The 21,855-nt window shown below is 44.3% G+C and overlaps 1 protein-coding gene across 1 annotated transcript in view; it reads right to left on the bottom strand.

Annotated features, from left to right (window-relative positions):
• LOC147448024 (shaggy-related protein kinase epsilon-like) overlaps positions 1 to 19,774 on the bottom strand; it is a 32,715-nt gene extending 12,941 nt beyond the window's left edge. The window contains exons 1-5 of the mRNA XM_086523923.1: positions 19,590 to 19,774; positions 18,933 to 19,104; positions 18,744 to 18,836; positions 6,598 to 6,657; positions 6,233 to 6,505 (exon numbers count right to left, since the gene is read on the bottom strand). Of these exons, the coding sequence (XP_086380049.1) occupies positions 6,233 to 6,505; positions 6,598 to 6,657; positions 18,744 to 18,836; positions 18,933 to 19,091 (585 nt within the window). The 5' untranslated portion in view covers positions 19,092 to 19,104; positions 19,590 to 19,774. The remainder of the gene's footprint in view (positions 1 to 6,232; positions 6,506 to 6,597; positions 6,658 to 18,743; positions 18,837 to 18,932; positions 19,105 to 19,589) is intronic.
• Between the last annotated feature and the right edge of the window lie 2,081 nt (positions 19,775 to 21,855).

Genomic DNA, 21,855 nt, shown 5'->3' with positions numbered 1-21,855 from the left:
TCGAGTTCTTTTATCAGCCAGGTAGAGAGGCTGATCAGGAACTTCCTTTGGTCAGGGCGTGACACTCAGATAGCCCGAGCCAAAGTGGCTTGGCAGGTCATCACTCTTCCTTGTTCACAAGGAGGGCTTGGGATCATTGACCCAACACAGCAGAGCAGAGCCCTTCTTGGGAAGTTCATAGTCAGAGGACTTCTTCCAAGTGAGGAGCCCTGGAAGGAGTTCTTGCTACAGCAGCTTCGTGCTAGGGTGCCTCAAGCTGGAGGCCCCTAGCGACCTTCGACCAAATGGATCTTCACAGAGATGCACAGAGTTGGTTTGAGCAGGAGACTAGAGGACCGCTTCGTTGTGAGTTTACTTCGATCTTGGGAGCTCTTGCGGCGAGGCCTGGAGCAGAGACAGCCTACTTGCACGGAGGAGCACCTATGGCAGCCCCTTGTCTGGAACCCCATGGTTAGCACTCAGAGAGGCCACTTGGTTGGTAGTCGGCCTCATGTTTCCTTGGGTCCCATGGCAGCGGGGTTCAGCGCGCTCATTAGGTGACCGGTTAGAGTTCACAGGCTTGTCAGAGGAGGTGCAGGGTCTCCAGCTACAGGGCATGACAGGGGTGAAAAGCATGTGCCAAGACATCTCAGAGGCAGTTCCAGCGGAGTGGCTCAGGCCTCTCGAGCCACTAGCACCCAGGTGGATGGGAGCCTTCACACGACTGGAGGTTCTCATCTCAGTCAAGGCCTGCTCATAGACTGTTCCATCCCTTTTCTTCGAGCTTCAGGGTGGGGGACGCTTACAGCGAGTTGCAGTAGAGGCCCCGCAGGTGGCAGAGTGTTGTTTTCAGAGGATCCGAGTAGTGGGCATCTGTGGGAGGACTTGTGTCATCGATCCTGACCCAACAGCTCCTGAGACTGGACACTGGAGGCTGTGGGCTTGGGAGTGCTGTCCACTGGCACGAGTACAGTGGGATCCTGGTGAGTGGCTCTGGAGGGACACTTTCTCTTCTGCAGACCACCCAAGTGTCCCGTTCTTTCAATACACTGTTCGACTGGGACGTCATATACTAGCAGCACAGAGAGAGGCCCACCCCGCTGCAGCACCTCATTGGCAGGAGGAGGGTCTCACAGCTAAGTTCTTGGCAGCCTTCTGGGAGAGGTTGTGGGACTCCACACAGCCGAGGTGAGTCACCTTGTTTCAGTGGCTGGTCTCACACAGAGCTACAGCAGTTGGGAGCTGGCTAGTGCATAGTGGTCTCTCGGCCGCATGTGCAGCTTGTGACCATCTTGTGGAGAGTCAGCGTCACTATCTTTGGGACTGTCCTTCGGCACAACAGGTGTGGCATCGAGTTCTTCGGCTGATGCATGCTCTCTCCACGGCTCGACAGTACACTTGGGGAGCAGCGGCTTGGTCCACCCTCACGGGCCCGGCACTTCAGTTTGAGCTATCTTCCACCAGCAAGATGATAGTGATGCAGGAGGGGCGACCTACACTCCTTGCCACAGAGCTTACTCAATAGGAGTGGTGCAGCGAGAGAGAAGTGTTGGGAGCTCATCAGTGGCCTGATCCTCTGGTTCATCTAGTGGGCCCGTTTCTTCCGCATCTTTGAGGCTCGCCTTGTGCCACCAGCAGAGACTGTTCGCGATTTTTGGCTAGAGCTGATAAACACTCTCAGAGGACAGCTCAAGGGACTACAAGGCAGCTCCAACCGCATGCGGGAGCGCAGAGAGGCTTTCCTTCGGTTTGGTGCAGAGTTACTTTGCAGTCGTGATGGTTATTTTGTTGGGATGCGCAGTTTTCACAGCCTTGAAGATCTGGAGTCTACTCTTGGAGATTCTTTGGTGGAGTGCTTCCTATCAAGTTCTGGGTGGCCCATTTCTGCTTCAGCTCTTTGTAATTTTTTTCCCTTATTCCCTTGCTCCTAGCTTTTGTAATATCACCATCCTTTGAAACTTTGTATCACTCGTAGTTTTTTCCCTCTGGTTTGGAAATTTCACGAGTTTTTTCACTAGTGGATGTAATGCCTTCGAGCCTGAACTCTAATTACGTAAATGTCACGTGACACATCCCAACCCTATGTGTCCGTGGACAAGCTACACCACAGCACGGTTCAGTCAGTTCAGTCAGTTCAGATTAGCAGTGATCTGGCACTTTTGTGAGTCTATTCATAGACCGTGCATGCCCAGTCCCTGAGTGCAGATGCATATCCTCCGGTTGCACACAACATGATCATCAGTATTCCTTTCAGAATCCATCAGATTCAATCAGGGGAATTTTCCAATGCATTTAGCCTATTTTCCTATTTTTGGTTATTTTCACTTATTATTTTTAAGTGACTTTCCAACAAAAGTAGGTAGGGCAATTTTGCTAAGTTAATATATAAGCAAACCCAAGTTAGCAGTAAGTGGCAGAAGAGGCAGCAGGAGCTTCCCGCTCAACTAGTAACTTCTCAGCAGTTTCCCCCCCCCCAAGCACCCCCAACATTTTGGACCTCCACCTTCGCGGGCATTCCCACCAGATTTCCATCGCCATCCTTTCCCTCCCTTGGGCGTTTTCTCCCACAGCAAAAGCATCGCCATCAAGTTGCATTACCTGGCGTTTTTCCCTGCCAACTTCAGCGTTTTTTTCAGCAGATCACTAACGCTAGAAGAGCTGCATATTTCAGCGTTTTTTCCAGCCTTGGATACCCTGCAACGGCAGCGTTTTTCAGCATGGAATAGACCTACAAGACCGGCGTTTTTCAGCCTTCAACAGCAGCAGAAAACGCAGCCAAAGGGTACAACAGTTCAGCGTTTTTTACCTCAGCATGAACCCCGACGGAACCATTCATTTTCAGCCATCAAGACAGCAGTAAAATAGTCTATGTCAGCCACCGAAACAGTCCCGAAATTCAGCGATTAGAAGATCTCAGATTTCAGCCACCAAGTCGTTGTCGTCATCGGCATAGTCCCATTGCATCAGTCCATTGCATACGCATTGTACACCTTTGTGCAATCAAAGTAGACCACTCTCGCCGACGAGAGTGGGGCCTTTGGAGGAGGGTTTTACAACCTCTCGGTGTCGTATCTCTTCTCTCTCCTTCTCTCAGTCTCATTCACTTGCACGCACAATATCCACTCACTTTGTTCGTGATCATAGCACTCTCCACAAGACGGAAGGCTCTCTCCTTCCCTAAGAACTAAAAGGAACCTTGAGCAATAAAGATCACTAATCTTGAGAAAATACAACATTCATTCCGCTGCACCTTACAGTAATACAAAAGGGTATCAAGCCCCACTTCTTTTGCCTAAAAAAGAAAGTCATCACATAGTAGAATATAAAGGACGGGTCTGACCAGCTCAAAGGCAAAATGCAAACTTCTTTCCTTTCTTAAAGTCAAAGTAAGGACATGTCAAGACAAATATCCCAGCCTTAATATGTGCGCTAGAAAATTCATATTTTCTACCCTAATAGACATGCGATGATAACGTTCCTATGATCAACCATAGTCTCTAGCATCACAGCTACATTTTTCCGTCTGTTACATTTGTATCATAATTAATCAATTGCCCTTCATCATGGATGAACTCTCATTCTCTCCTTGTTGCACCTCAGCAGCCATCACTACCCACCCACTTTAGTTTCAAGGCTATATATTCTCTTTTGTACTTGGAGCATGAGCACACAATTAAGGAGGTATATTTTTGGCCTGATAAGTCATTTGGGTCTTTTACAGACATTTAGCTCTATGGAGTTGTCAAAGTTGACGATGCAAAAGCGTAGAGCAATGGGGAGAGTACACAAGAGAGAGAAAGCGAGAGAACTCTACTGAACCAACCAACCTTGGCAATAAATTAATACTTAAACAATGGGAGCAAGGTGTACTTACATAGTCACGTTAGCAAATTGCACAACCCAGACTTTGACAAATAAGTAAAATAAATACCTAAAAGCCAAAATATATAGTGGGATCACATTGGGCAGTTTACTTGAGCTACCATAACTTTAACACATTCTCTACAGCTCATAGTGGACATAAATAGTGAGACCAAGTTAATGAAGAAGCTACCATGGACACCCCAGCACCGGCCGGGATATTGGATACACCTCGATTATGCTACCCTCAACTTTTTACCTTAGAAGAATGCCATCTTGAGCATCGGTTGCCTTTAGAAAATTGAACTGTGCTACGTCCAAGAATCCCCATTCGTGACCTGTGAACCCATCACGTCCAAACTTTCCAGACAATGAACTTTGAAACACATCCTATCCATAATCTGACGAACAACAATGGATTGGTGCGTACTCCTCCATAGTGTTTTAGATACGTCTGATTGGTTCCTTGCCATATGCATGTGCCTTGAACTCCCACCCACGGGATTCAAACACCGATAACTTGAACTCCAACACAAGGATCCAAATTATTTATAAGGAGCGTTGCTTGCCTCTCTCTGCCACTCACAAGCCTCTCTTTGGCAGAAGCTAGTGGCGGCAACTACCTCATAACTAGAAATCTGGCGTCGTGGCCACTATGGTTGCCACCACGTGTGCCATGCTTATCTCCTCTGTCAAATCTTTACTGCCACTGTGGTTGCCACCACGTGTGCCATGCTGATCTCCTTTGTCAAATCTTTATTGCCGTTATCTTTGTCCAGCTTGACTTTGCCTTTGTCTCATTGCGATTTTCTGCTTTTGCATTTGGCTTCAAACTCCCGGGCCAAACAAAGCATCATGTCACATTTATAACATTGGTTGTCGAACCTCGTGGGTACCGAGCTAACTAAGTATTGGTATTGTCGTCCTTGTAAAGCTTGCCTTTGCCTTTGTCCTCTAGCGAACTCGTCCATTTGCTTTTGGCTTCACAATCCTGAGCCAAACAAAGCGATGAGAACTTTTCATGTGCATAGACCATTAATTGGATGGTGGTCGATGAACTTTCCATAGCTGATGATTGGTCTTGGTATTGGTACTCGAGCAAGGGTGGGCCATCTTGCAAGTACAAGCCATAGCAAGCCACGTTCGATCCTCAGCAAGCCTGCACTTCTGCCTCGCACTCCAAAGGCCTCAAATGGTCGTCCTTAAGCTGCTCCAAAAACTCCTTCCAAGGACCTTTGGCACTTGCGTCCCCCCACCTCCGAAGCCTCTAGGCTGATGGAGTTTCAAAACGCTACCTTGGGAACAAGGGGGAGGGGAGAGGGGGGGATCAACAGGAGAGCCTCTCAAAATGCGTCAAAAATTGTGTCGCTATTTGCTCCTCTACTGCCTAGCGTTTCAAAACGCAGCCCCAAGTTGGTGCACGTTGCAGTCACCTCTTTGCTTGCATCTCAAAATGCACGCAAAACTGCCTTCGAGTAGCTTCCAATGACTCAGTGTTTCAAAACGCTCGTCGGGCTAAGGGGCCACAAGGTGTTGGGTGGCTTTCGTCAGTGTTTCAAAATGCTCAACCATAGCTCTTCCTCATGCCTACGAGTGCTGTCCCAAGAAACGCTAGCCTTCCACAACGCTGCACCCACTCCCATGCATCCAACGGGTTCCCGTGCTCCTCTCCAAGTGATTGCCGTCTCCTCTTCTCTGAGCGGATGCTCCTCCCACAATCAATGAGCCGTGAGCTTTGATACCATGTCAAAGTCAACGATGCGGAAGCGAAGAGCAATGGGGAGAATACACGAAACACAGAAAGCGAGAGAGAGACTCTGCTGAACAAACCAACCTTGGCAATGAATTGATACTTATACGATGGGGGCAAGGTGTACTTATATAGTCACCTTAGCAAATTGCCCTAGCCAGACTTTGACAAATAAATTTAAAAAATACATAAAAGCCAAAATAAATGTTGGGATCACATTGGGCAGTTCACTTGAGATGCCATAACTCTAACAAGAGTACATGTCATTTTGAAGCCCTGCAAAAAACTTTGTATGGATTTCAAGGCCAATACTATGCAAGCATTTCTATGTGCATGCACATGCAGGTTTCCACAAAGCAATAGGAATTGTTTTCATGGATTTGTGTCACTCTTTATGTATTTCCGACACAAAATACAAGCAATAATGTCATCTTGTCAAACAATTAACACTGAGTTATTGGGCATTAGATTGATTTGCTAGGTACATAGTATTTCAGGAACAAAGCACAAATATCACATGAAGAGGAGGCATGCATTGGTTTAAATTGATAAGTATACAGCTACACATGAAGAGGAGGCATGCATTGGTTTAAATTGATTTGCTAGGTACATAGTATTTCAGGAACAAAGCACAAATATCACCTGATAAGTATACAGCTTCACATGAAGAGGATGCATGCATTGGTTTAAGCGGTTGTAATGCTTGGCAATCCGATACACAGTTTCTGGAACGTATTCCAGGACTAGATTAAGGTACAGCTCATCTTGGTCTGTATTCGAGTAGAAGAAATGCTTTAAAGCTACAATGTTTGGATGGTCAAGCATTTGCATGATTTGTAGCTCACGGTTCTTATAACGCTTGTCTTGCAACACTTTCTTGATGGCCACAGTTTCACCAGTCTCCAAACACTTTGCCTGCAAGTGATATCATTGCGCAATCAACCCAAACAGCTAAAACTGACACTCATCCTCAGAAGTACCTAATAGGAGGTTAACCAAAAGCACACCTGAAACACTGTGCCAAAGGATCCAGTCCCAACCACACGTTCCGCCATGTAACTGATGGTCTGCAACCAGTAAAGAAATGTGTGTAAACGGAAGAAAAGTAACAGCAGTTACACTCAAGATCAGATTACAAGAAATGGATGAGTCACATACACAAACAATTATGTATAGAATCTAAATTAGTTACAAAGAAAATCTTCCTATGCACATCTTGCACATGTTATAGCTGCTCAAGTTGAACTATTTTCCCTGACATAAAAAATAACCTTTGCAATAAAGCCTACAAGGGAAGGAAGCCCATAATTTTGTCGTTGGAACTACAGGATCAGAAGAGCTAATGCAGATCCATGTGCTATTTCTAATATGTCTATAACATCCACATATATCATGTGAAAGGGGGGGGAGGGTATAGGATAGCTCTGGTCGAAATTTTGGTTAGGTGGTTCATTAGATAGCCCATTTGGAGTGCTAGCAACTGCTTATTAACATCACACTTTGCCAGCCGTACATAAGTTCTTCTTTCAATTTTCAAAAAGGGTTTGGCATGCATGAAGTTTTATGTAAAGGAGTGGTGGTCCAAATGGAACAAAAACTCCCATTACGTGCTTGAAAAGAAACAAAATGACACGAGGAAATAGTAAAACAGCTATATGCGGGTTGACTCAAAGGTGCAGGGGTATAAAGAAAGAAACATCTAAAACAACGGGATATGCATTTGCGGCCATATATGTCCCACCTCATCCATGCTTCACAAACAAGTTTTGTGCAGGATCAATGCATTTTGGACAACATATTCCCATTCTATGAGGCAGTCGAGTGGGCTCATCAGTCAGACCAGCCACTAGCTTTCATGCTTGTTCTTGATCTTGAGAAGGATTATGATTGGGTAAATTGGGGCTTCTTGGAGGCCACTATACAGAGGATGGGTTTCCCCTTGCGGTGGATGCGAGGTGTGGCTACACTATATCGTACTGCCTCTAGTGTTGTCACGATAAGAGGCCACATTGGACGGCGGTTTCCTCTATCCCGTTCAGTCAGACAGGGCTGCCCCCTGGTAGCTTACTTCTTTCTATTCTTTGCTAAGGCCATGTCACTCTTCTCACGCCGCAACACACCACATTTGAGACATCTCGCTCTGCCTATGGACGGCTCGGTAAATTTGTTGGATTAAGAGTATGCAAATGACATAATGCTCTTTGTACGCTATGACATATCCACCTTGGACAGACTATGGGATGCTCTAGCTACCTTTCGCTTGGCGAGTGGTATTCTCATCAACTGCCATAAGTCATTTGGTTTTCTTGTAGAAGTTGACTAGGACTGTCAATGGGGTGTGTAGGATAATTTCACTCAGCTACCTACAGGACAAACATGCAGATATTTGGGTTTCCATGTTGGCATTAATGTGTCTATTGAGCAACAGTTTTGAACCAGATTTTGAAAACTTTGCCGTTGGTCTGCCTTCAAGTTGCGGTCATCTATGTCAACCCCACATCAAATATTCCTGACAGGTATGGTAAGTTGTTTGCCAAGGTTGAGCACTTGTTTCTCCAAGATGATCTTCCCTCTAAACTTCCTTCCGAACGACCTGCGAATCATGTCATCGACCTAGTGGATGGAGCACAACCTGCTAGTAAGTTTCTATATCGTTTGAACGAGGCTAATGAAGAGGAGCTAGAGCGCCAACTAGGTGAGTTGTTGGATAGGGGTTTTATACCTCAATAATATGACAGTCAAGAACGAGTTTCCTATGCCTCGCATAGAGTACATTTTGAAGCGTCTCAATGGGACTATAGTGTTTTCGAAGATCGACCTGAAGAGTAGCTACTACCAGGTAAGAATCGCAAAGTGAGACATCTACAAGACCGCCTTTCGGACCGAGCGCGGTGTCGTGTGCGGTGTAGCTAGGAAGGTGCGGAACCTTTGGCTATGAGAGTTCATGATGAGAATCACAAACACCTTGTGAGAGAGTATTTATGGAAATCACCAACCCTCTTCCTAAAGATGGCTTAAAGTCTGAAGTGTGTTCATGACAAAAAAGTCACAAGCCCTCTTTCCTATTGTGTTTGGAATCAGCTTGTTGTTGTAAGCGAGTTTGTGATGAAAGAATCACCAATAATTTCAATTGAAAAAGAGCAATTAAAAACACTAAAGTTTCAGCCACGAGACCTCAACTCTCAAACAAGCACAAATCCAATTCAAAACCCAAACCTCTTTCATGGAATCTAGTAGCCTCGCCCCCAATTACATTGTCGTAACTTCAAACAGTTAAAAGGAAATCAAGAGCTTCCTCCTTCACAACGACCATTTTTTTTATTTTGCAAAGATTTAAGAGCTTCCATATCGATGTATGGTCAAAACATAGTCACAAGGGACTAAACTATGTGTCGTACGGTCAGCCCATAATGCAAACGGCAGTAGGCTTGGCCACCTCTCCAAGCTTATCCTAAGATGCCCTCTTCCACTCTTGCCATTGCCACTAGGTTATAAGCACAAGTTAAGGCTATGTATACCTTCATAAGTTCGGAATAGTCTGAACTCACGAATTATAAGAGGGAATAAAGCACTCATAAAATTATAAAAGCAAGGGACACAAGAAAAGAAAAACAAACATTTTATGCGCTACGAAACAAAACTAAATTATAAAAAAACATTATTAACTTAAAAATCTTTTTAGAGAAGGCATGCGCAAAATAAGTTGACGCAGCTTACTTGGCTAAAACTTAAAACAAGTACTCAACTTTAAACAAAAAAGGATAAGACATCTTAAAAGCTTAACCTAGAAATCAAACTTCACACAACTACTTCTAAAGGAACAAATTCTTAAGTCCTAATGTAAGCTAGATACGAAATCGAAAAATGAATACTACTACAAACCTACGACGACGAGGCTGCAAATAACCAGAGAAGTACATAGATCCAAACTTGACAAGATGTGACCTCAACTTCGTTGCTTGTCCAAACAGGAAGAATAAGATTATCACCTTATCAGACTAGTTTGAAACTTTGATGCCCATCCTAAAGAAGAATTTACTTGCTTCTACCCTCAATGGTTCCCCATCTTCAAGAGATGGCGGCCATCATTGCCACCTCGCATACGCACTATTTGGGGGGGGGGGGAGAGACCCACCGCTTAAGCTTTGAAGCCCTAATTAAGCTCCAATCAACAGTCAGTAGAGTGCACAGGTCCCACCATTCCACTATTAAAATTCCATGTCTAACAATGTCATGCCCCCCTCCCACCCCCCCCTTTGCTCCCGTTAGAAACCATTCTCTCCCTCTCTCTCTTGGTATAATGGCTTATCTTGGACCTTTAAATGGACCCCTTCTCGATATTTACCTCAATATGTTGCATTGTTCTTATCTCACATTTTCTCCCTCTTTCGACTACTTTAGTGCACTCTCACTCTCTCTCTCTCTCCCCCTCCATTTTTGTCTTTGGTTTGTCATCTTTCTTTGTCTTTCTCTCTCTTGTTTACATAAATCTCTCGTTTGCCGCTTACTTGCATAAACTGATTGTCTCGTCGTCTCTCTCTCTCTCTCTCTCTCTCTCTCTCTCTCTCTCTCTCTCTCTCTCTCTCTCTCTCTCTCTCTCTCTCTCTCTCTCTCTCTCTCTCTCTCTCTCTCTCTCTCTCTACATAGCTCCATGTCTGTTTGTTGCACTGCATATTCCTTTGTCCACGTTGCCCAATCACTGGTACTGCATCCTCCTCTACCTATGCGTGTGTCTCTATCCTCTACCCATTCCCACACTTACTCCCTTGCCAAGTGATTCGGATTTTGTCAACCCCCATCGTAAGGTGCAACGGAAGTGAATGTTGATAGTGCTCAGGGTGCGTGCTCCGAACTGCGCTCAAGGGTTCCTTTTACGTACGGAAGAGAGAGCCTTCCGTTCTCTTAGAGAGAGTGCAAGTGTAATGATCACAAACAAAGTGAATGCTACTGTGAATGAAAGTGCTGAGAATGAGAGAGAGAGAGAGAGAGAGAGAGAAGAATACGACAACAGATGGTTCTCAAACCCCCCTCCAAGGGCCCCCTCTCTATGGCGAGAGAGGTCTACGCTATAGATTACACAAATCTGGTACGATGGTCTAGATGTGGTACTTGATGATGACTATGTCGACGATGATGGAGACTATGACGATGACGATAATGGTGTCTTCGTCAAGTCCAGGATCTGCGACGAAGGTGTCGTCGTTAAGATAGGGATCTGCGATGACGATGACAAAGGTGTCGTCGTCAAGATAGGGACTGCGATGACGATGACGATGTCAACGACGACGATGGTGTTGACGACGATGGCGTCAAGACTGAAAACTGAAAACACTAGATGCTCTGTTGGAGATCTGCTACTTTGGTGGTACAGCGACCTGAATTTGCAACTGCTTCGCCGGACTAGGACTGAAATGCAAAAACGCTGGTCGATCTGGCTGAAACCTGAAAATGTTAAGCTGATCTCCTGAATTCTGAAAACGCTAGGCTGATCTAGATCTTAACGCGAAACTCGCGAGGATTTGCAATCGGGTGGGAGTGGGTTCTTGCGAGGCTAAGGGCTGAAAACTGAAAACGCTGGTGGTAATGGCTGAAAACGTTGGTGGGAGTGGCTGAAAACGCTTGGCTGATCTTAAGAAAAACACTGGGACCTGTGGGTGCCTGTGTCACAAGGACGTGGTAACTGTTAACTATATCATGAAGACGTGGCAACTGCTAACCTTAGTTGTTGGCTTCTTTCCAATGATTTTTGTTTAATTTTTGAGACCCTCTTTTTGAAGTTACAAATGGTCGGACATTGTATGGCCAATGTGTACTGTAGTTTCACCCGCATACGAGAAGTTGGTCGGCATTGGAAACTCGTATAATAAAAGGATGTCTAGGCTCAATTCAAGATCATGTAGGTCCCCCCGTCGCACTTAGCAAGTTGGTCGATACTAGGAAGTGAACTCAATAAAAGCACCATGCCAAGGTGGGGTTACCAAAGGAAAGTACCCGATAGCTGGGCTACATTGCATTTTTGGATGCGGTCCCAGTGGGGATAGATAGTCAGATGACCGGTGGGAGTCCAATTAGCATCCCCTAAAATTTAGGGAATTGCTATTTTCGGTTCATTACTTCCGGAATGACAAGGGGAACATTTTAGAACTCTACTGCAAAGTTAACTGGGCAACCAGTCGGCAGATTTTTAAGCGGGAAGCCCAAAGCAGGACACTCCCTATAAATGTGCAAAGTGGCACCTTTTGGTAAACTTCCCTCATGCAGAAGAGCTAGCGCTCGATTTCTAGCTGGGAGACTTCTCATTTGCAAGTTGTCACAGGTTAAAAGCTATTGACTGCAAGCTTTCCCTCTCATGTATAGTGTAGTGCAAGAAGTCATTACCTGCACACCTTACACTGCTCTCTCTCTCTCCCCTACGTGCAGTAATGTGATGCCCCACAAGAGGGCTCTTCATTTGACCTATGTACAGCTGTGTGGTCATATGCGTTTCTGCTGAGGCAAGAGCCTCTCTGAGCAAGAACAGGAGTAGCTAACTGCTCCTCCAAAAGCAGGCACCGGTGAGGGTGATAACCTCACCGTACAGGTGCGTTTTCAGCATTGGTTAAGCGCTGAATTTGGAATGTTTTTTAGCCATACAAAAGCCAGAACCATTGGAAACAATGCCCCACTATTAAAGGACAGTTCAGGGACTGTTTAGGGCTGAAAACAGGGCAAAAACCAGTAAATACAGCATGCTAAATTTACTGTTTTCGGGCAGAAATCAGAGGGTTTATGTCAGTGGAAGTGAATTCCGGTAGGGAAATTGGTTTCGGGCAAGTTTTGGGGTTGTTATGCTACTGAAATTTTGCAAGAACAGGTGGTACCTAGCTGGATACAGGTAAAGAATTCCCAGACCTCTTCTTTGTAATTTACCCTCTTAAAGATTAAAGAAATAGGGATGCCAATTTTGGGGCCAACAGGTTTTCGATGTCTGCTCGGAGCATTCTAGCTTCCGAGCCGTGTGTGCGCTCTAAGTGATAATTCCCATTGCAAGTTTCTTCTCCAGGTTTCTGTGTGTGTGAAAGTCTAAAGTAAAACAAAGAATTCGGGTGAAAGCCATAGCCTACCGCCCCATGGGCGGGTTTCAGCCTGCCTGCTCTGCTGCGGGTACATGCCCTTTTGTGTCCTGCTTCTACTGAGTGCCTAATGGTTTTCTCTTATAGTTCTTTTAGCAAATTGCCCTACTTACTTTTCCAACAAAAGTCACTTACTAATAAATAAGTGAAAAATATGTATTTTGGGAAAAAGGATCCTATGCTTTGGAAAATGATCATGATGGGTATTGAATGTCATGCTAATGATCTTGCTGTGTGCAATCATAGGGTATGCAACTATTCTAAGTGTCTGGACATGCACGGCCTGTGCACAAGCTCACAAGGGTGCCAGAACACTTCCTAGGCTAACCTGAATCCTAGAACTAGGATAGCTTGTCCACATGCACATAGGGTTATATGTGCACGTGACCTCCCCTCCTTTTTAAAGTGAGATATTGGTACCGAGCTGCATGGCTTCCTTGTATTCTGCCAAAAACTTTGGGTAGTCTTTGAAAAAGTCTTCGTCAACCCACACGACTTCGTGGGTTCCTCGATCTTTGAACTTCAAAAAGTATTGTTGCGCTTGTTTCTTTGAACCATGAGAAAACCAATGCAACAAGACTTGCTCCGGTTCCATGACTTCAGCTTCATCTATGATTTCTGGTTCTTCTTCTTCGGAAATGTCCTTTGAAGGTGTACCCTGAAACACTTTCAACCAAGAAACATGGAAAACGTTGTGCATTGACCATGAGTTAGACAACTATAATTTCATAGAAACCTCATTTATCTTTTAAATGACAGGAAATGTACCATACGTTCTGAAAAACAACTTAGGACACTTCTTCCCGACTTGCTTAAAACGTTGCTTCATGATTCTCAAATAGACCCAATCCCCTTCCTTGATAGTAACATGCTGACGATGCTTATTACCTACCGTGAATAAGACTCCTGAGCCTTGCTTGGCCGAAGCTTCACACTGTCAGGTATTCTCATGTCATGTGACACATCCAACCGTATGTGTCCGTGGACAAGCTACAGCATGACCAGGGTTCAGTCAATCAAGTCAGTCTAGAATAGGAAGTGATCTGGCACTTTTGTGAGTCTGTTCGCAGACCGTGCATGACCAGTCACTTAGATTAGATGCATATCCTCCGGTTGCACACAGCATGATCATAAGCATTCCCATCAAAATCCATCAAAGGAATTTTCCAGTGCATTTAACCTATTTCCCCTATTTTTGACATTTTTCACTTATTTATTAAGTGACTTTTGTTGGAAACTAGGTAGGGCAATTTTGCTAAGATAATATATAAGCAAACCAGAGTTACACTTTCTGGCAGAGGAAGCAGCAGGAGCATTGCTCAACAGGCACCCTATCAAGCAAGAACAAGAACCCATCAGCCTGGCGTTTTTCCACAAGGCCACTTCAGCGTTTTCAGCCCTGATCCTTGGCGTTTTCAACAAGGGAATTCCGCTAGCAAAAGACTCAGCGTTTTTCAGCCCCTTGCATAGGCGATTCTGCACCAACATTTCAGCCCCTGCAAATCAGCGTTTTGCATCAGCCAAATTAGCGACATGAAGCCACACTCAGTAGCATTCTTATGACCAGCAAAAAAGCAACGACAAACCGCATCAAACCAGCGTTTTCTGTCAACAGCATTAGCGTTTTTGCAACAGCAGCGAGTCATCGTTCGAAGCACTCAGTTCCAGCATTAGCCTCATCCTCGCCGTCCACACCGTCGACATCAACATAGCAAGCATTTATATTTGCATCAGCCATTGTACTAAATTGTGCAATCAATAGTAGACCACTCTCGCCATCGAGAGTGGGGCCCTTGGAGGGTTTGACAACATCTTTGGTGTCGTATTCTCTTCTCTTTCTATCTCTCAGTCTCATGCACTTCCATTCACAGTGTCCATTCACTTTTTTTGTGTTCATTGCACTCTCTCATTAAAGAACGAAAGGCTCTCCCTTCCCTAAAAACAAGGAACCTTGAGCACAGTTCGGAGCACTCATCTTGAGCAAAGTTCAACATTCACTTCTGATGCACCTTACATTGGTATCAGAGCTTTGGCAGTGTTCTGTATCACTCAAGAAAAGAACCACAAGAACCACACATTTTATTTTATTTTTGCTTGTTGTGGTCGCATGTAACCCAAGACCTCTTGGGCGTGTCAATTCCTAATCGTGTTTTTGAAAAGTGACAGGAAACCCAAGAAAGAAGGGCTTGTCCAACCTCCCCTTGTGCCTCTTTTCACTCATTGAGAGCGGACCGTGCACTTAGCGGCCGACCAATCGACGTGAGGTGGGAAAAAGCAACCTTGGTGTGAGCGCAAGGCCGCCAAGGGGTGCACCCGCAGGAAAGAGCGGAACTCGGGTGAAGAGAAGATCCTTCTCTAACACAGATTGCAAGCGAAACAAGAGCCTCAAGAACCTCAAGGCCCGCAAGAACCACAAGAACTCAAGAACCCCAAGAACCAAGACCCCCAAGAACCCAAGTTCCTCATGAACTTAAGAACCCAAGACCACAAAAACCCACAAGAACCCAAGACTTCAATGGATGGTCATCACTCGAAGCAGAATGGATATTCGCTTGGAGGTGATGAGCATGAGAGAGGCGAAGAAGAATTTTCCCCACCAGGAGGTTTTTCGGACCCTCCCCCTTCCCCATCTACGCCAAGGATTGCACTAATTCTTATGGAGGAGTTGGAGAAGATATTTATGGACAGCAAGTTAGAACGCGAAGCAAGAAAAGCAGACATAGAGCGTAAGTACCAAGAAAGAATGGCAGCCATAGCACATGCGAGCGAGCGAGCACGCTTGGAAGCCAAAGCAAGAGAAGCAAAATTTGATCACGAGAACAAAGCAAGAAAAGAAATGAACGACCGACACATGAAAGAGATGTTGCGACTTTTTTCTGAAGTGCAGGCACAGATGCACGAGATTCGGGAAAAGGAGACTCCCTCCCTCTCTTCTTCTCCCAAGCATGATACACAGGATTTGCATGATGATAAGCATGATGATTTGAATGATAATGATAAGCATGAAGAATTGCATGACAATGACAAGCATGATGATTTGGATGACAATGACAAGCATGATGATCAAGATGTGATTTCTCACAAGCATGATGATTTGCATGAAGATGATGTGATTGTTCACAAGGATAATGTGTTAGTTGATACTTTCTCTAGTGAAGCTAACCTCATTGCAGATTCGATCAATCACGAAGAACCGATCTTGGCTCTCGAGTCGAGGTCCACAGAACCCCCACAGGAAGGTTTGATCAAACACGACAAACCGATCTTGGCTCTCGAGCCTAGGACCAAAGAACCCCTACAGAAAGTACTATGTGTTTGAATGATTTGTCAGCACGCATTGTTCGAGTGTTTCATTCGTGATCGTTTCCTATATTTTAGTCAGTGTCTTGATTACACAAATCTGGTACAATGGTCTAGATGTTGTGGTACTTGATGATGACTATGTCGACGATGATGGAGACTATGACGATGACGATGATGGTGTCGTCGTCAAGTCCGACGAAGGTATCGTCGTCATGATAGGGATCTGCATAACGATGACGAAGGTGCTGTCGTGAAGATAGGGATCTGCGATGGCGATGACGATGACGAAGGTGTCGTCGTCAAGATAGGGACTGCGATGGCGATGGCGATGGCGATGACGATGACGATGTCAACGACAACGATGGTGTCGACGATGATGGCGTCAAGGCTGAAAACTGAAAACGCTAGATGCTCTGCTAGAGATCTGCTACTTTGGTGGTACTGCGACCTGAATTTGCAACTGCTTCGCCGGACTAGGGCTGAAAAATGCAAAAACGCTGGCTGATCTGGCTGAAATCTGAAAACGCCAGGCTGATCTACTAAATTCTGAAAACACTAGGCTGATCTGGGTCTTGACGGGAAACTGGCGAGGATCTGCAACCGGATGGGAGCGGGTTCTTGCGAGGCTAAGGGCTGAAAACTGAAAATGCTGGTGGGAATGGCTGAAAACGCTCGGCTGATCTTGAAAAAAACGATGGGACCTGTGGGTGCCTGCTGCCCTTCTGTGTCCTACTGCTTCTGCTTCTACTGAGTGCCCAATGGTTTTCTCTTATAGTTCTTTTAGCAAATTGCCCTACTTACTTTTCCAACAAAAGTCACTTAGTAATAAATAAGTGAAAAATGTGTATTTTGGGAAAAAGGGTTCTATGCTCTGGAAAATGCTCATGATGGGTACTGAATGTCGTGCTAATGATCCTGATGTGTGCAATCAGAGGGTATGCAACTATTCTAAGTGTCTGGACGTGCACGGCCTGCGCACTGGCTCACAAGGGTGCTAGAACACTTCCTAGGCTAACCTGAACCCTAGAACTGGGATAGCTTGTCCACGTGCACATAGGGTTAGATGTGCACGTGACACCCATCCTCCAACCTAGAGAGAGAGAGAGAGAGAGTGTTAAGTAGCTGACGTAGCTCCCGTGTATGTAGATATGTGTTGTGCAATGCCCGGCTCGTCCTCAGCCTTGCACCTTGACCTTCTTCTTCTCGTTTGCATCCACAATTTGAAACATGCTCAACAATTGTCTTGTGTGGCTTAGGCAAGTGTTGATATGCAAGGTATGGCTAGATGCTTATCTACAAAACCATGTGCTACGGGAGGAGCTTGTAGCTGCAAGTGCGGGGTTGATGTAGCAAGCGGGTGGGGTGAACAAGCCCTCTATGGGTCGTCGGTGACTCCTGTGCGTCCTCTCCCAGCCTGAACTCGAGGAATCTAGTACCCTCTGCTTCGGGCATCACCTCCCCACTTCACAGCTTCCCTCGTAACCACGCCCGGCTGCTCCACATGCAATGCAGGTTCTTGTCCGCCTCCGTCCATCCGCCCTGCCCAAGTATTGCACCAACCTCGCTACACTCCTCCCCGGCCGTAGGTTCTGCCGATTTGCCATCTCCACTCTCGCCTTGCCCATTTGAACCCGTTTGCTGTATTGGAGAGAGGGCACATATTTCAAAAAGCCGCCACAACAGTTGAAAAGGGGCGTCATGAGTCTGTATGTGCACATAGAGAATCACGGACACTACAAGCAGCTGACCCTTGGATTCAAACTCTCTCTCTCTCTCTCTCTCTCTCTCTCTCTCTCTCTCTCTCTCTCTCTCTCTCTCTCTCTCTCTCTCTCTCTCTCTCTCTCTCTCTATATATATATATATATATATATATATATATATATATATATATATATATATATATATATATATATATATATATATATATATATATATATATATATATATATATATATATATATATATATATATATATATTGAATGATGTGTACACGTTTAAGTCCCACCACATAGCAAGTTTAAAACTCACCCGGCTTTATACATAAGAAAAATAAATAATCTAATATAATACATACATACATAAATATAGATAGATATATAGAAATAAATAATTTTCAAACCTCATCTCTTCATTACTTTTTCCTAAGATTCCTATCCCATCCAGCCAATGCAATAATGACCACTAACTTCATGCACCAATCAAATACTAGTCAATTTAAAATATATATATATATTTTTAGAATAACCTCTCCTTTTTCATTAGCAAAAAGGGAAGGCATCACTAAGGCCTTACCCCTTTGGGGCAGGCCAAAAACGCATAAGCTCAACAAGATGAAAAGTGGAGAAGTACAAGTTTATATGAAATGTTCCCGCCTAGATGCACAAACAAATGAAGTGACTATCTGAGGCTTTTTCAAGGCAATCGTTATCACTTGAAAGATTCCTAATCAAATAACATAAAGGATTTGATGCCTACATATGCCTGCTGGTAATCTGCATCTTGGAAGAGGATATTAAAGTCTAAAACTTCTTATATCTCACAAGATTACTGGCGATAAACATGGCTCTAAACACTGCTTAACTTGTGAAGGACAATGGAGAGGACTAACTGTGGCTCTCTCTAGCTTTGCACTAATCAATTGTGCAAGTGTAGCCCCACTGTAATGAGCTACATACAAGTCAAAGATGTTAACTGAATAAATAAAGGTTGCTGATTTCTGCTTCTTTGCACGTGTTACCTGCCTTGCGCGCCCACGAGAGCCTCCAACTGCTGTAACTATCACATGGCCAGTTTCCGTTTCATTCCCTTCTATCACAACTGCTTCCGATGCCTATTTATAGACACATAAACAATTCAAAGACAGCCATAACTTGTGAGTTGCAAAAGAGAGTAGACTGACATGCACAGATGAGCATGTGATAAGTACCTTATCGTCATGAACATGCTCACTGCCATCCTGCAACTTCATGGCATGCATCTCTTGAGGAAGTTGATCTACTCCAATGCTCTCTGCACGGCCAAAACCTCGCATTCGAGAACTTCCAATTCCTCCATCTATAGAAGTCCCCACACTTGCCGATGCCATTGCCTCTCCAACACTGATTTGAAAGTTCAAAGGTGGCACACTCTTCACAGTAGGTCAATTACATAGTACAAAAGTAGTTCATAGCTAAAAGGCATTCATTCATTCTGGCCTGTCGGAGCTCTAGTGCCCGATCATTTGACATATAAGAGTTACCTCATAGAACAACCCATGATCCAAATTGACCTCTCTCTCTCTCTCTCTCTCTCTCTCTCTCTCTCTCTCTCTCTCTCTCTCTCTCTCTCACACACACACACACAATACACCCCCACACAGAGCAAAAAGAAAAACACATGCAATTATGAAGAGATCAGATCAGCCCAAGCAAGCTGCATGGAAAAATGTCTGTGCAAGAAGTTGCTAAATCACAATTTAGCATTTTGGGCTCCTTCATTAAACAATGCCATATACACACCATAAAGTTACCAAAGGCGCGCGCGCGCACGCATACCCATTCACAAAACCACAAGAATGTGGAGAGCTGAAGTGGACGATACTTACCTCTGGAATGACAGAGTGAGAGTGAGGCTGGATGGGCAATGGCAAAGGAAGGTTGTTGCCTGATGATGGAGAGGTCAAATTGCAAGAAGCAGACATAGAACGGTAGGCAAATGTGTGTGTATACACATCAAACAAGGCGGAAAGTGAGGTTGGGGATCACCCTCACACACTACTAAACTAGTGGGGGTCACATGGAAATACTCATATTTTGGGCAAGGAGGGGTCCTTTGCCAAACCGCTCCCATTCTCTCTCCTCTCTCTCTCTCTCTCTCACCCGGACCTTTTTATTTTGCAAATGCAGCCAAAAAGAATGTTGACTCATTACATGCCTACACTCAGGCATTGTGCTTACATGTGTTGGATCTACACTTTTTGTAACTTTGGAGTTTACTTTCTCTTTTGGGCATGTCAAGGGGAAGGCTATAGTAGTGGGTTGGCAAGGCAAAGCACTTTGTTTGCCTTATCATATGTTGCCATTGCTTCCTCCACACTATATGGCACAAGAGGTTCTTCAAAGGGGATATATATGGTTTCACTCAGGTAGGCATTCTAGATTTGAAACCATAATTAGCTTTAGCTTGTTTTATGCATAAACTTACCTCAGCATAGGCTATATTTTTAAGTGCATAACTAACCATCATTTTCACATACATATTCAAAAATTAACTTGTTTATACTAGAATTAAACAAAAGGTAAGGTAACATGAGAGCACACAAAACTGAGAGTTGAATTTCATAAGGCTAACCCCCTCTCAATAGGCTTTTTATTACCTATACTCTTGGAGCTCTTTACAACAAACAGAAGCTTGAGTATACGGAGGCTAAGATTTCCGTGAGCCATGTAAGCTGGCAGCTCTCTTGATCATCATATGTAGTTCTCCTATTCTTCAAAGCATCAATGAATAATCGATACAAGTATATAGCAAAGAAAAGGAGAGGAATTCGTAAGGAATTGGTTATGAGCTTGACAAGAAGAAGCTCCATATAGAATACTAATAGAGGCTTCTAAAATTTCAAATAGTCTATGAATCTCCCATCATATGACCTTTGTAATTTCAGAATTAGCTCTTGGTTTCTTCTACAAAGTTGTAGAGAGCTATATTTTGATTTAAAAAAATTTGCAATATGACCTGGTATGAAGGTTTATGCTTGATTTAGTTAGAACTACCTTTTTCCCTCCATTTTCAAAAATAGTAACTTTGAATTTCTAAGTAGAGATGAAAGAGTCCGAAGCATGGAGTATGAACATGGAGGTTTAACCTCTTTTGGGATCTTTGCAGGGGCATATAAGCTTTTTAAGCCCTCGTGCCCATCCACATATCTTTCTACCCACTTTGCCTTTAGTTCCCACACCATTGTAAGCTGTATTTTGTTGTTTTGAGTTTTGCAAACTCCTATTCGTCTTTAAACTCCTCTCTAAACTTGCACCCTTATGCCATCTCTCTTTGGTACGGACTGCAAATCCTACTGTAAGTCACCCCTTTGGTGGCCTTGGTTTTATTTTGTGCAAGTGTCACTAAGAAGAGTGTGATCTTCTACAAGAATCATGGGGGACTATTGTATAAACCATGAGGTTAGCAAGAGCACATTATCCTCAAGTCATAGGATTACATTTGTGTACAAGTTGGGAGGAAAACTATTGCACTATGTGGGGCAATGAGTGCTATCAAGTGCCACCTTTGCCATGATGCACTAGGCAAGGCTCCCCAAGAAGCCCAAGGTATATAGAGACCATGAAAGGCTGTTGCCCCATGACAAGCTGGTAAACCCACCAATTACTGCTTATTACGAGGAATTTGTGAGAAAGACTTAATTTTTCATCTCCTGTTTTTGTTGCATAATTGATTGTTTAGCTCTTATTTTGTATGGTGTTCTCACCCTTTATTCCATTGCATTGCTCGAGGGACGGCATTGTGAGTCCTCACCTTGTTTATCTCCGTTGTCGTTATCGGATTGCATAGTTGGTATGTCTTATCTTTGGTTTTTGTTTAGACTTTGTGTTGGGGTAAGCCTTTAGCTTACACTCTAATGTGACCACTCCCTAAAGCCAAGCATACAGGCATGCACCCTGATGTGCATATATACAACCTCCTACATAGAACTCCTTAACACATGCTACCCGTGCTATGCACACATGCTACACAGTGTAACACACATGCTACACGCCCTCTACCATATGTGGTGCATATCCCTCTCACCTTTATTTCCACTTTCCATATTGAGGCTATAAAGCCACTATGCAAAGCTTGTATTTTCTTCTCAATTT

Source organism: Adiantum capillus-veneris, chromosome 11 (genome assembly GCF_014529385.1).
Source record: "Adiantum capillus-veneris isolate H3 chromosome 11, ASM1452938v2, whole genome shotgun sequence".
NCBI lineage: Eukaryota > Viridiplantae > Streptophyta > Polypodiopsida > Polypodiales > Pteridaceae > Adiantum > Adiantum capillus-veneris.
Note: the sequence above shows the minus strand (reverse complement) of the source record. Positions and strands in the feature narration are given on the sequence as shown.